This window comes from Syzygium oleosum, unplaced genomic scaffold, assembly GCF_021117445.2.
Source record: "Syzygium oleosum isolate NSW1041296 unplaced genomic scaffold, Sole_v2.1 Sole_v2.05, whole genome shotgun sequence".
Classification (NCBI taxonomy): domain Eukaryota; kingdom Viridiplantae; phylum Streptophyta; class Magnoliopsida; order Myrtales; family Myrtaceae; genus Syzygium; species Syzygium oleosum.
The window spans coordinates 14,790,981-14,805,197 of record NW_026607489.1 but is presented as its reverse complement, the minus strand read 5'-3'; the positions used below and the strand labels follow the sequence as shown (position 1 = coordinate 14,805,197).

Here is a 14,217-nt window from a genome sequence, read left to right as displayed (position 1 = left end):
AACTGCATCATTACCAAACTCATAATTGTTGGAAGAATGAACACTCGCCGAGTTGGCCAGATTTATTCAAATAAAATGGCTGAGTGCTCCGACCAACAGAATTTTTAGGAGTCCAAACGTGCCCACCACTTCCAGAAGGAGGAAAATGTCGAAGAAGTATGGAAAAATCAACCACCTTTTGGCATTCAGAGTTCAGATGGAAGATCATGGGTTTTGTTAGAGTTCTTTCTTTCGGATTCTTCTAGTCATGATATGAACTTCCAATGTCATCGAAGAGATTGATGAGAAGATTGAGGACGTTCATGGTAGGCTCTACCAAATTCATACTTTTGTCCACTTTGTGCTGCGTTTTTTTTGTATCTGCTGCTCTCGACACTATTGCAGAAAACCAATCAATCCGAGATGGCAATACAATAGTCTCGAGCGGCGGGAAGTTTGAGCTAGGATTCTTCAGCGCTGGGAATTCCAAACTACGCTATATTGGAATATGGTACAAGAAAATATCTGATGGCACGGTAGTATGGGTTGCCAATAGAGACTTGCCCCTGAATGATTCTTCTGGAGTCCTTAAGATTGTTGATCCAGCGGTTCTTGCCATTTTCAGCGGAGATAACCGCACTGTTTGGTCTTCAAACTCATCTTTAGCTGCGACAGGTGCAGTTGTGGCTCAGCTACTAGATTCAGGGAACTTTGTCCTGAGACCTGAAAATGACACCGATCCAAGTACGTACCTGTGGCAGAGTTTTGATTACCCGGGTAATACTTTTCTTCCAGGTATGAAGTACGGAATAGACTTATGGACAGGCCTTAACCGCATCTTGACATCCTGGAAGAGTCCGAATGATCCCTCTACGGGTGATTACACAAATGGGCTCGACCCTAGTGGAGTGCCCGAGTTCTACCTGAGGAAGGATTCTGTCATTAATTTCCGTTCTGGACCGTGGAACGGCCTCCGCTTCAGCGGAATGCCAAATCTTAAACCGAACCCAATTTACACCTTCGAGTTTGTATTCACCAACAAGGAGGTCTATTACACCTATAATCTCACGGATAGCTCGGTTGTCTCAATGATGGTTTTAAACATTTATGGTGTCCTACAACGTTTCACATGGATCGACCACACTCAAGGGTGGAACCTGTATTTGACAGCTCAGATGGATAATTGCGATAGGTATGCATTGTGTGGTGCTTATGGAAGTTGCGACATAAATAATTCCCCTGCCTGTGGATGCTTGAAAGGGTTTGTGCCAAAATATCCTCAGTATTGGGCAATCTCGGACTGGTCGGGTGGGTGCGTGAGGAAGACACAGCTGGATTGCCGGCAAGGAGAAGGGTTTTTGAAATACTCCGGTGTGAAATTGCCAGACACACAGCATTCATGGTATAACAAGAGTATGAATCTTCAAGAGTGCAAGAAGGTTTGCTTGGATAACTGCTCTTGCACTGCATATTCGAATATGGACATTAGTGGTGGTGGTACTGGTTGCATACTTTGGTTCGATGACCTGATTGATATCAGAGATTATGCTGACAATGGGCAAGATATTTACATAAGGCTGGCTGCCTCTGAATTAGGTGAGAATTCGATTACCATACTAGAAGACTCGAGCCTCTAGAGCTTATGATACTTATCCTTTGTGAATGCATGTATTAACATTGTAAATCATCTAGCTGCTTGTCCATTTCCGATATGATGTCTGATGCTGATTGATCTGGACTTATGGTTACTATGCAGCGGCATATAGTAGCTCAGAAGGGAGAAGACGAGTCAAGGTCATAGTTATCCCGGTATTATGTTCAGGATTACTTCTCATTGGCCTATGCCTGATCTTGAATATCTTAAAGAAGAGGAGGAAAAAGAGAAAAAGCAGAGAAGGTAAGAATTTTTTAAGATTCCTGTGAGTTTTGGCTCCTGTGAATGTGTTTTGAATGATTTTTCACTTAAACTTTCGCCATACAAGCGCTACTTGGACCCAAATAGACGGAATTAGTTCTTCAGCAGTAGTATGAGAGTATCTCTGCACTATCTGCGTGAATAACAAACTATTTATACATTTTTTATTCTTGGATTTTGGAAAAAAGAAAAAAAAGAAATAGTTCAACCGATATTCATTTGGCTGAAGAAAGACTTGAGGCGGAAGTATCTTTCCATCGTGTCAACTGAGTTCTTGTTATTTAAGGAATGCAAGAATAACAACTATTCTGCATTCTTATTCTCATGTCCCAATACCTGTTATTAGGAAGTGGGAGATTGCTATAGTTATTGATGTTTCTCCTCCGCAGGAATTGGCATGCAGAAGCCAGAGCAAGACAGAACTAATGAAAATGAGAACACAGATTTGGAACTACCGTTGTATGATTTTGATACAATAATTACTGCCACAAGCCATTTCGCAATGGAGAATAAGCTGGGACAGGGAGGCTTTGGACCAGTCTACAAGGTATTAAAATGTTTAATACCAAAAGACTACCTAGCATATGTTGATGCTTTTTATCTGGTTAAGAAAAGTGAATTACTAAGTTAGATCAACCGGCAAACTTTTGCCAAAATATTGCAGGGTCTATTGGAAGATGGAAAAGAAATAGCAGTGAAGAGGCTTTCAAAAAGTTCTCGACAAGGACTCAATGAGTTCAAGAATGAAGTACTATGTATATCCAAACTTCAGCACCGGAATCTGGTAAAGCTTTTAGGGTGTTGCATTCAAGAAGAAGAAAGGATGCTCATTTATGAGTACATGTCAAACAAAAGCTTGGACTCCTTCATATTTGGTAGGCTCCTTAAAACCCTTAGAAACTCAAACTAAATGAGGCCTATGTAAGCTCTGACAGCCTAGTTAGTAATAAACCTCTGACATGTCTGTCACTAAGTTTAGCTTCTAGATTTCAGTCTAGAAGGTGGCGTCATACTTGATGTGCACAATTTCCAGTGCCAGCACAACTGACTGACTTGCATGAGAAAACATGTGCAGATCAAAACCGAAGAACATTACTGGATTGGCAGAAGCGCTTTCAGATTATAAATGGCATTGCCCGGGGGTTATTATATCTTCACCAAGATTCCAGATTGAGGATCATCCATAGAGATTTGAAAGCTAGCAACATCCTACTAGATCACGAGATGAACCCAAAGATCTCAGATTTTGGCATGGCTAGAAGTTTTGGAGGAGATGAAAGTGGAGGAAATACTAACCGAGTTGTCGGGACATAGTAAGAACTTCTGCCCGTAAATTTCTTTTCTTTTGACTTGGAACTTACAAAAAATTGTGAAGTAACTCGAAATGCATGGTGCAGTGGTTACATGTCTCCAGAGTATGCAATTGATGGCCTATTCTCAGTAAAATCCGATGTATTCAGCTTTGGTGTGTTGGTGCTAGAGATTGTAAGTGGGAGGAGAAACAGGAAATTTAGCCATCCTGATCACAAGCTTAACCTACTTGGTCATGTACGCATTCATTATCCGAACAACGCTCTGTTATACAAATTCTGTAATTTTTGCAGCGTTCAATTATATTGTTTTATTTTTATCCCCCACCAGGCATGGAGACTGTCCAAGGAGATGAAATCTTGTGAACTGATTGATCCATCAATTGCAGACTCGTGCAACGAATCCGAAGTGCTAAGATCAATCCATGTGGGTCTATTATGTGTGCAACAAAGTCCCGACGACAGGCCTAATATGTCAACAGTACTTCTGCTGTTGAGCAGCAACATAGCATTGCCTCCACCTAAAGAGCCTGGCTTCTTCAATGAAAGAGATCTGTCTGACATGGAATATTCATCAAACAAGCAGGACCTTTCTTCAAACAATGCAATTACAGTTACTTTAATAGAGGGACGATAAAATTCAAAGGCTCCATTCATCAAAATGCTTAGTTGTTTTGACCACAGGTATACTTCCAGTGATTAAATAGTTGACATTCACAGATTTGAAGAGATTTATTCGTAGTTTCAATGTAAATAAGCATTTCATTAGAGAGAGAACAAGCACATAACTAGCCCCTTTGAACAGTTGTAATCCTTGTGTTTCCCCCGTTCCTTTGGAACAGGAAATAGTGCTCCTGCTATAAGTTGGTACTCTCTATCAAGGCTGACTAATTGAGGTTCTTGCAAGTTCTGGCATCTCAAGTCAAAACGCCTATATATGTGAGGTTAGATCATTGCTTGCAAACTACTGAGCTCTCCATTGCAACATTACGAAGACGCATAGGGGCTAAATGGCCAAAATTGAGATTTCAGAGCTCAAAAAAGCTTGAAAGTGCCACATGGCAATAGAAAGCTCCAGGTTCATTATTTTTATAATGATCATAATCAACCGTAACTCAATTGAGCTCATATCAGACTTCCTGTTTCTTGATAAAGACAAATTCCACATTAATTCAATTACGCAATGACTATATGGTCTTTTATTAACCAGGTCGTGTATGTTTGATTCTGAGTTGGAGTTGTGTTGGGGTTGCTCTCCTGCTGCTAGATGTGCTGTGGTGGAGCCTGTTCGATGCCTCCTACAATGGAAAGAAGTTGGGAAGCCAAGAAGAAGGGAGTTAGACATGTTTTCCAACTCACAAAATTCATTCCATCGAATCTCTCACCGATTGAGGGAGTGGAGATTACATTTGGAGTAATTGGAGCTGGAAGAACGAAGGAAACACAGGCAGCTTGAGCAAAAACTGGGGGAATAGAGGAGGTAGGAGGGGCTGATACAAAAGACATTAATTTTCTTTATGAAAAGGGCTTTAGCCAAAGGAGCTCTGATACCAAGTTAGATAGTGGATCAGATGAAAAAGATAACAGGAAGAGAAATGGATGCAGAGATGAGAAAAATGAAAGAGTACTTTTTAGTATTGATCATTTCTCACCTTACACTATTTTAAAAAGTGAGTCTCTTTATATATACGCTTCAAGAAATATTCATCTTGTGCTGAAGACAAGGAAAAGATCAAGATCAAATCTCGTTAGGAAAAGATCGTATATTTGACTTGTTCAACAGCTCCATTCATCAAAATTCTTAGTTGCTTCGATCACAGCTATAATTACAACGATCCTGCACTTAAACATTTGAGATTCACGGATTGGAAGAGATTTATTCGCAGTTTCAATGTAAGTAACATTTCATTAGAGAGAAGGAGCACATAACAGGCCCCTTAAACAGTTGTAATACTTTTGTTCCCCTCCTGTTCCTTTGGCACCGAAATAATGTTCCTGCTATAAGCGAGTACTGTCTATCGAGGCTGATTTATTGAGGTTCTTGCAAGTTGGGGCATCTCAAGTCAAAATGCCTGTATATGTCGCATTAGAACATTTCTCACAATACCATAAGCTCTCCATTGCAACATTACGAGGACATGTGAGGCTTAAATGGCCAAAATTGAGATTTCAGGATGCAAAGAAGCTTGAAAGAGCCACATGACAATAGAAAGCTCCAGCTCTGTTGTTTTATAACGATCAGAATCAACCATAACTCAACTGAGCTCATATCGAGCTTCCTATTTCTTGATGAAGACAAATTCCATCATTACTCAATTACGCAATAAAGCTCAAACATTGTTTCTTTTGCACTTACAAATCACTAGTGCAGCTTTTCAGCGAAGAATTTCATGAAACAAGATAAACCTTGTGTCTGAAAGCTATCGAGCTTCCATTACAGAGACCGTGACATCATTTAGCGAATCGAGATCAGGTCTGTAAAGAGGCGGTTCCAGGATTTTCTTAGTCCTTATATATGAGAAAGCTGGCTGCTTTGGAGAAGGTAGAATTAATAGCTCATTCGTGAGCATCATCAATACTTCTGACATGGTTGGCCTATCAGCTGCAATCTCTTGAACACAGAGAAGAGCCACATTAATGTGTCTCATCAGCGTGCCATCCGATTCGCGATGTTCTAACACCGAATCCACCAAGCAGAGAGCTCTGTCTTCTTGCCACAGTTGCCAAGCCTGAAAAGCAAGAGATGGCAATGTGTTGATGTTGTCAAGACAATGCTAAGAGCTACCTTGTGATGAAACAAAAAAGCCACCTGATCCTAATTGAATAGCCAAACTAGAGGAGCAAAAACGGATAAAATTTAAAGTACAAAGATGCTTCTTTCTTTTTGTACAAGCGCAAAACATCTTACATATCCAAGAAGATTCATTGAATCAGTCTGATAAAAGCCAGTATTCTTTTTGCCGCTTATTATCTCCAGAAGCAGCACTCCGAAGCTGAACACATCCGACTTTATGGAGACCACTCCCTCCAAGGCATACTCCGGAGACATATAGCCACTAGATATCAATCAATGGGGTCAGGGTCTTTAATTACCGCAAGAGACTCCATAGAGCAGCCCAAAGGCAGCTTTCTTTGCAGAAAATGTATAGTCGATGGAAGGTCTTATAAATGCTTAGTTAGGTAAATATTGCACTTACTATGTTCCCACAATTTGATTTGTGTTTGCCTCGGACTCATTTTCTCCAAACATCTTTGCTAGGCCGAAATCAGATATCTTGGGGTTCATATCGCTATCCAACAGAATGTTGCTAGCCTTGAGGTCTCTGTGGACAATGCGCAATCTGGAGTGTTGATGAAGATAAATAAGCCCTCGAGTGATTCCTTCAATAATGTGTGCACGCTTTTCCCAATTCAGGACATGTCGTTTTGCTTGATCTGTTCCAATTGTATATTACTAAGACATTATTTTGAATGAATTAAAATAGAAATTTAAATTGAGTCATGACGCAAATTCCTGAGGGGGGGGGGACAGCCCATCGAAAAGGAAGGAATCTAAGCTTTTGTTGGGCATGTATTCGTAGATTAGAATCTTTTCTTCTCGCTCTAAGTAGCAGCCCAGGAGTCTAACAAGGTTCTTGTGTTGTAGCTTGGCTATTGTTGGAGTTGGCGTATACTTCGGGGACCCTTGTTTCTCACACCGGGTACGCCCACGTGAGCTTAGGGAAACTAAAGTGTTGTCCGACGACATGTGACCCATGCGTGCGGAATGCGGGGGTTCGGGGGCAGCGCCCCCGACACGGGTGCCCCGCTGCCCGGTCAGCGGGTGGGGGCTCCGGGGGCAGCGCCCCCGAAACCTCAACGGGTTTGGGCCGGCCCGTATAGTGCGAGATTAAGAGATTTCATATAGGTTTAGGTTTTGGGCCCGTTTGGGGCATATATATATTTTGCTCGTTTTTCTGATCATTGTAACGAGTTGAGTGGCTGTAAACCGAAAACATAGTGAAATCTATTTGCAGGACGTAGCCCTAATCGAGGGTGAACCTGGGTAAATTTGTGCATCGTCTATTTTTCTCTGATTTTTCTGCGTGATCGTTCTGTTTCGGTTCTCGATACGTCCCTTCAATTGGTATCAGAGCCGGAGTTGTTCGAGGAATTAGGGTTTATTCGAGATGTCAGGAGGATCACGAATTGAGATAGAAAAATTCGACGGAACGCGGTTTGATCTGTGGAAGATGAAGATGGAGGATCTTCTCTGTGATCGAGATCTTTGGTCGGCAATCGAAACGGAAAGGCCTGTTGCTGCGCAACCTGGTGTCGTGATAGGCAAGGAAGCGGCGAAGGAAACGGATTCAACTTCCAAACCGGCAGATCCAAAGGAGATTGAAGACTGGAATTGGATTGATCGGAGAGCAAAGGGTTTGATTCGGCTTTGTCTTGCAGACTCGATTCTGACAAACGTGATGGGGGAACCTACAGCCAGGGACCTATGGCAGAAACTGGAGTCGCTGTATCAAAGTAAGTCGTTGGTTAATAAGCTATTTTTGAGAAAAAAGCTGTGTAATCTTCGGATGCATGAGGGCGACTCGTTTTCTGCACATCTGTATAACTTTAACACATTGATTAGTCAACTCGTATCAATCGGTGTTAAGTTCCAAGATGATGATAAGGCAATAACACTGCTCTGTTCACTGCCGGATTCATGGGATAACCTGATTGTGGTGATCGGTGGTGGGGATAAGGAATTATCATATGAAAGTGTGTGTTCTGCCTTGTTATCGGAGGAGACACGAAGAAAGGGATCGGGAAATTCCGGTAAAGAGGCATTGGCGGCCAGGGGAAGGCCAGCAGAGAAGACTCTGAATCCGAGAGGATCCAGATCCAAATCTCGTGGGCGATCAAAGAGTAGGGAGAGGAGGGTACAATGCTGGAAATGTCAAGAGTGGGGCCATGTGAAGCGGGACTGTAAAAACAAGCCAGTTTTTAAGAAAGAAGCTGAATCATCCTCGGGTAAAAAGGAGGTCGATGCAGGAGATATGTATTTGGCTGCTGCGTGTATGGCGCAGTCAGACAAGGATATATGGTTGATCGATACCGGTGCTTCATACCACATGACGCCTCATAGACACTGGTTTTGTGAATATGAGCAATATAATGGTGGGGATGTCATGCTCGGAGATGATACTGCAGTTCAAATTGTCGGGCGTGGCAAGCTGAAGCTGAGGATGAGTAATGGCACGGTGAAGACTACTCCAGACGTGATGCACATACCCTTGATGAGTAGAAATTTGTTATCAGTCGGTACGATGGCTGATTCGGGGGTTATTTTTAGATGTGATAAGGATTCGTGCAAGATGACTCGAGGTTCTATTGTGATTGCACGAGGAGTCCGTTACGGGACATTATACAAGCTGCTCGGGGAAACGGTGACTGTTGGTAGCGGGTTCATTTCTGAAGAGGCCAAGGAAGATGGACATGAAACGTCCATGCTGTGGCATCAGAGGTTAGGGCATATCGGTGAAAAGGGACTGTCTACCTTAGCTTCAAGTCAGATGGTAGAAGGAATTCCAAAATGCTCTATGGGTTTCGGGTTCTGTGAACACTGTCTCCATGGAAAACAGAACCGAGTTAGCTTCCAACACATTGGTACAAGAGCAACTGAGGTTCTCGAGCTGATTCACAGTGATGTCTTTGGACCTACTCCGACTCCATCTATTGGAGGATCCAGGTACTATGTATCGTTCATATATGATTTTTCAAGATATAGTTGGATTTATTTTATTAAAAGTAAATCAGATGTATTCGAGAAATTTCGAGAATTTAAGATTTTGGTTGAAAACCAATTGGGCAGGAAAATCAAGGTCCTTCGTACAAATAACGGAGGTGAATTCTGTTCGGATAAGTTCGAGCAATTTTGTGTGGATAATGGTATTGCAAGGCAGAAGACGACTCCATATACACCTCAACAGAATGGGGTAGCCGAAAGATTAAATCGGTCACTTATAGAAAAGGCAAGATGCATGCTAAGTTGGGCAGGTTTGGGGCCAGAATTTTGGGCAGAAACTGTAGCCACAGCCAGTTATTTGAAGAACCGGTCACCGACCTCATCAGTGAAGGATCGTACACCATATGAGGCAGTGTTTGGGAAGAAGCCGAATCTGTCCCATGTTCGGGTGTTCGGGTGTGACGCATATGTTCATGTACCCAAGGAGAAGCGGGGCAAGCTTGACAACAAGTCTGAGAAGAACATATTTGTCGGATACAAGGAAGGGGTCAAGGGCTATAAGCTGTGGAATCCAGAATCAAAGACCATTGTATACAGCAGGGATGTTGTCTTTCGTGAATCACAACCCCAGGTTGGCACACAGAAAGGTGATGAGCCCAAGAAAGTGGTAATGCTTGAAGAAAGTCCTATAACTGAAACTGTGAAGATGATTCCACAAGGCACGCTAGTAGAGTCTGATTTTGAATCGGAGCAAGGGGACTCGGTTAATGAAGTCGAGGATGCAGATTCAGATGAAGACCCGGATATAGATAGCATGCCGGCTCTCAGGAGATCGACGCGGGAAAGAAAGGTACCACTTCGATACTCACTTAGTGCTTTGAGTACGTTTCATGCTTTGAGCATTACCGGAGATGATCCTAGTTCTGTAAAAGAGGCGAGATCTATGGATGATGCGAATCAGTGGGAGCTCGCAATGATAGATGAGATGCATTCTCTTGATAAAAGTGAAACATGGAGCTTGTGTAAATTGCCTAAGGATAGAAAGGCAATTAGGTGTAAATGGGTGTTCAAGCGAAAGCTGAAACTGGATGGGACTGTAGAGAAGTACAAGGCTAGACTTGTAGCCAAGGGGTACTCTCAGATTGAGGGAGTTGACTATGACGAGATTTTCTCTCCCGTGGCGAAGTTGACCTCGATACGGTTTGTTCTGTCTATAGCAGCTGCATATGATCTTGAGGTAGAACAGATGGATGTAAAGACGGCATTCCTTCATGGGGACTTGGAGGAGGAGATATATATGAGGCAACCAGAAGGCTTTGAAGTAAGAGGAAAGGAGAATTTGGTGTGCAAATTGAAAAAGTCTTTATATGGGCTGAAGCAGTCACCGAGGATGTGGTACCAGAAGTTTGACACGTACATGCTCCAGCTTAATTTTGTGCGTTCAAATTCTGACCATTGCGTTTATGTGAAGAGAACGGGCGATCAGTTTGTCATTCTCACGCTATATGTGGATGATATGTTGTTGATTGGGAATAGTGTGAAGATGGTGAATTCCGTGAAGAGTTTGTTGGCCAAAAAGTTCGAAATGAAAGACTTGGGGCCTGCAAATTTTATTTTGGGCATGCAGATTAGGAGGGACCGTGAGAAACGGAAGCTGTGGCTAGGGCAGGAGAAATACATAAAAGAAATATTGAAGAAATTCAATATGATAGACTGCAAGCCTGTTGGTACCCCTATACCTTTAGGGACCAAGCTATCTGCGGAACAATGTCCAAAAACGGATGAAGAAGCTGAAGAGATGGCCCGAGTTCCATACGCGAGTGCAGCGGGTAGCTTGATGTATGCTATGGTGTGCACGCGTCCGAATATAGCCCAAGCAGTGGGAGTCTTGAGTCGATACATGTCTAACCCAGGTAGAGAACACTGGAATGCGATCAAAAGAGTTTTCAGGTATCTTCGTGGAACTTTGAATTTTTCTTTATGTTTTGAAGGTAGAGGAAATGGAAACATGCTTGATATCGTAAGCCATGTAGATGCTGATTGGGGTGGAGATATTGATAGTAGACGGTCCACTAGCGGATATGTTTTCACATTGTTTGGTGCTGCGTTGAGTTGGATGAGCAGGAGGCAAAGCGTGGTAGCGCTTTCTTCTACGGAGGCTGAGTATATGGCTCTTACTCATGCTGGAAAAGAGGCCGTATGGTTACGGCGGTTGTGCTTGGAGCTCGATTTTGAGCAAGGTGCCATAGAGGTGAGATGTGATAATCAAGGGGCTATTTATTTAGCTAAGAATCCAGCATTTCACTCACGCACAAAACACATTGATATACAATATCATTTCATCCGAGAAAAGGTAGAGAAGAAAGAGGTTCGGCTTGTAAAGGTCGACACGGTAGAAAATAGTTCTGACTTCCTTACTAAAGCCGTCACAGGTGCGAAGTTTGAATGGTGCTCTACTGCGATTGGATTGAAGAAGAATGATATTGGAAAGGCCCTCATTTGCACGAAGTATCCACCAAGTGGGAGAATGTTGGAGTTGGCGTATACTTCGGGGACCCTTGTTTCTCACACCGGGTACGCCCACGTGAGCTTAGGGAAACTGAAGTATTGTCCGACGACATGTGACCCGTGCGTGCGGAATGCGGGGGTTCGGGGGCAGCGCCCCCGACACGGGTGCCCCGCTGCCCGGTCAGCGGGCGGGGGCTCGGGGGCAGCGCCCCCGAAACCTCAACAGGTTTGGGCTGGCCCGTATAGTGCGAGATTAAGAGATTTCATATAGGTTTAGGTTTTGGGCCCGTTTGGGGCATATATATATTTTGCTCGTTTTTCTGATCATTGTAACGAGTTGAGTGGCTGTAAACCGAAAATATAGTGAAATCTCTTTGCAGAACGTAGCCCTAATCGAGGGTGAACCTGGGTAAATTTGTGCATCATCTATTTTTCTCTGATTTTTCTGCGTGATCGTTTTGTTTCGGTTCTCGATACGTCAAGCATTGTTTCATTTCTCAACTCTAACATCCCTTGAGCAGACTTCTTGGAGAGCCTCTTCACCGCTACGTGTTTTCCATTCAGTAATTTACCCTGGAGAGAATTCACTTGCATGGCCTTTAGTAATGCGAACTTGCCATTTCGAAATGGAATTTGCAAGACAATAACAGTTGCTACCTTGTAAAACTGGTCCAAAACCTCCTTCTCCTAGCTTGTTCGAATTCGAGAAGCTTTGTGTCGCAGCAGTTACACTTGAAAAGCTAAACAAGGGCAACCGAGGATCCTTCGTATTCTTTTTATTTCCAATTCCTTTTTCAAAAGTTTCATTTGTCCTTGCAGCAATGCTCATGTCCACATCAAACAGTAAAATGTCCTGAGTCGGTCCCATTTTACCTGTTCATCAAAGCCACATTATGCTTTTTATACCTTAAGAGACCTCAAAACAATAAAAAGAAGAAAAAAGTATCAGAAGCCTCGCCCTTCCGTTTCTTTTTCCATTGGCAACCCATGTAGGCGGTTAGGAAGAGAGCAACAAGAGGAACAGCAGAAGCTAGGGCTATCTTTAGTGTTTTGTTAATCCCTGAAGAGATGCATTTGAAGAAAGTATTAAATCTTCTGCAGAAAAGTAACATAATATATCAACAGGATTAGAGTAATGCCTCTACCTCGGGAGTTTTGAAGCTCATATGCGGCAAGTTTGATGTATATTGTATTACTGTTAGGATCATCTTCAGAAAGCTGCCTTAGAGTTAAGAGGTCTTCGTGCCATAGCAAACACCTGCCAGTGCCACTGCCACTGCCACTATAAGCATATGCAGTGCAAGAACAATCACCTGAGCAGGCTGATTTACATGCTTTAGTGGAAATTCTTTCAGACGTACTGTAATACAGCGGAAATGTCACATGGTCCATCTTGAGGAATCCGTCCTTATCACCATTTCCATATCCCATTTGCTCACACCGTAACAGTATTCTCCTCACACACCCTGCAGATGTATCGTTCTGTTGCCACTTCTCCGGATCCGAGGGCCTATATCCATCCAAGCAGTCACAAAAAGGAAAAGTAATGTCGTGGCATTTGCTGAATGAACCACAGAACTTGTAGACATCACATGCATCCCGTGGTTGACTCCAAAACAAAGTCCATTGCTTCAAACTCTCTAGCAAGCTGAGTTGTTTAATCTGTCCCGACAGGTCCATAACTAATCTTACGCTTGCATTAGCAACCGAACTATGAAGCGAATATGTGAAATAGACCTCATTGGGATTGCTAATGAAGCTGTAATTGAAAATGTAGTTTAATCTCATCTCATGAACAAGAGAAAACGTTTGTGAATCTCTATCCCAAGGCCCACTAGTCCAATATTTCTCGCTACCTTTCAGAATAACAAACTCATCTGGGCATTCGGAATCTATTATCAGGGAGTAATACCCCGGGCTAGGGTCCACGGCGTTCTTCCACGACGTCAGCGCCCATACCTTTCCAGTCTTTCTGCTGTATCCAAGCTTCATTCCAGGCAGAAAAGTATCCGAAGGATAATCAAAACTCTGCCACAGTATTGCTTCCGAGCTCTCCTCCCTCAATACAAAATTTCCCGAATCTAACAGCGTCGCGCTGACGCTCCCACTGACGGAATTATTGCTCACGTGGTAGGTTGCTCTGCCACCCTGGATCACAAGATTGGCTCCGTCTATGGCAAGAGCAGGAGAGGAGGTGGTGAGAGGCTGATCTGTGTTACCCACCCAGACAATGGTGGCTCTTTCCTCGGTCTTCTTGTACCATATTCCGAGGTACGTGTAAGGAGAATTCCCTCGGGAGAAGAAACCCAACTCAAATATTCCACCAGGAGATACTAAAGTGTCTGAACTGGTGAGACGCTGTCCCGTTGAAATTGTGCTCGTTGCAGCAGCAAGAACGACAGAAAATCGAATGCAATGGCACGACAACATCCACCAGGACAGGAGGGTCAGTTTCATCGTAGTCGGCATTATTCATGTTACATGGTGAATCTTTCGGGTATTGCCAAAGAAACCAAGGCTCCGTTCGTTTGGCGAAAAATATTCTCCTTTTGAAAAATATTTTCCCGAAAGTCATTTTCCTGAAAAATATTTTCCTAGAACATAATTTTCTGGTATTCGGCTAAAATTTGAAAAAGTTTTGGAAAATATTTTCTGGTGTCCGGCGACTGCCGATCCGGCGGCGTCCGGCGACCGTCGGCGTCCGGTGGCGGCGACCGGCGGCGGCGGCGACTGCGGCGGGCGCGGCGACCGGCGGCGGGCAGCGGCGACCAGCGGGCCGGTGG

The 14,217-nt window shown here is 43.4% G+C and overlaps 1 protein-coding gene and 1 pseudogene across 4 annotated transcripts; one reads left to right on the top strand and one right to left on the bottom strand.

Moving 5' to 3' along the window:
• LOC115694620 (G-type lectin S-receptor-like serine/threonine-protein kinase At4g27290) lies at positions 1-4,914 on the top strand. 4 transcript variants are annotated; one of them, XM_056311864.1, is made up of 8 exons: positions 1-1,575; positions 1,736-1,876; positions 2,284-2,441; positions 2,559-2,769; positions 2,970-3,207; positions 3,292-3,442; positions 3,536-3,888; positions 4,472-4,914. In XM_056311864.1, the coding sequence occupies exons 1-7, from the start codon at positions 264-266 to the stop codon at positions 3,839-3,841; spliced, it is 2,517 nt and encodes an 838-aa protein (XP_056167839.1). In that variant the 5' UTR covers positions 1-263; the 3' UTR covers positions 3,842-3,888; positions 4,472-4,914. The 4 variants fall into 4 exon arrangements, with proteins under 4 accessions (XP_056167839.1, XP_030477569.2, XP_056167838.1 ...); XM_030621709.2 differs by having other exon boundaries at positions 4,415-4,914; XM_056311863.1 differs by lacking the exon at positions 4,472-4,914 and adding an exon at positions 4,047-4,110.
• A 465-nt stretch (positions 4,915-5,379) lies between these two features.
• On the bottom strand, positions 5,380-13,882 carry LOC115694619 (receptor-like serine/threonine-protein kinase SD1-8; annotated as a pseudogene).
• Between the last annotated feature and the right edge of the window lie 335 nt (positions 13,883-14,217).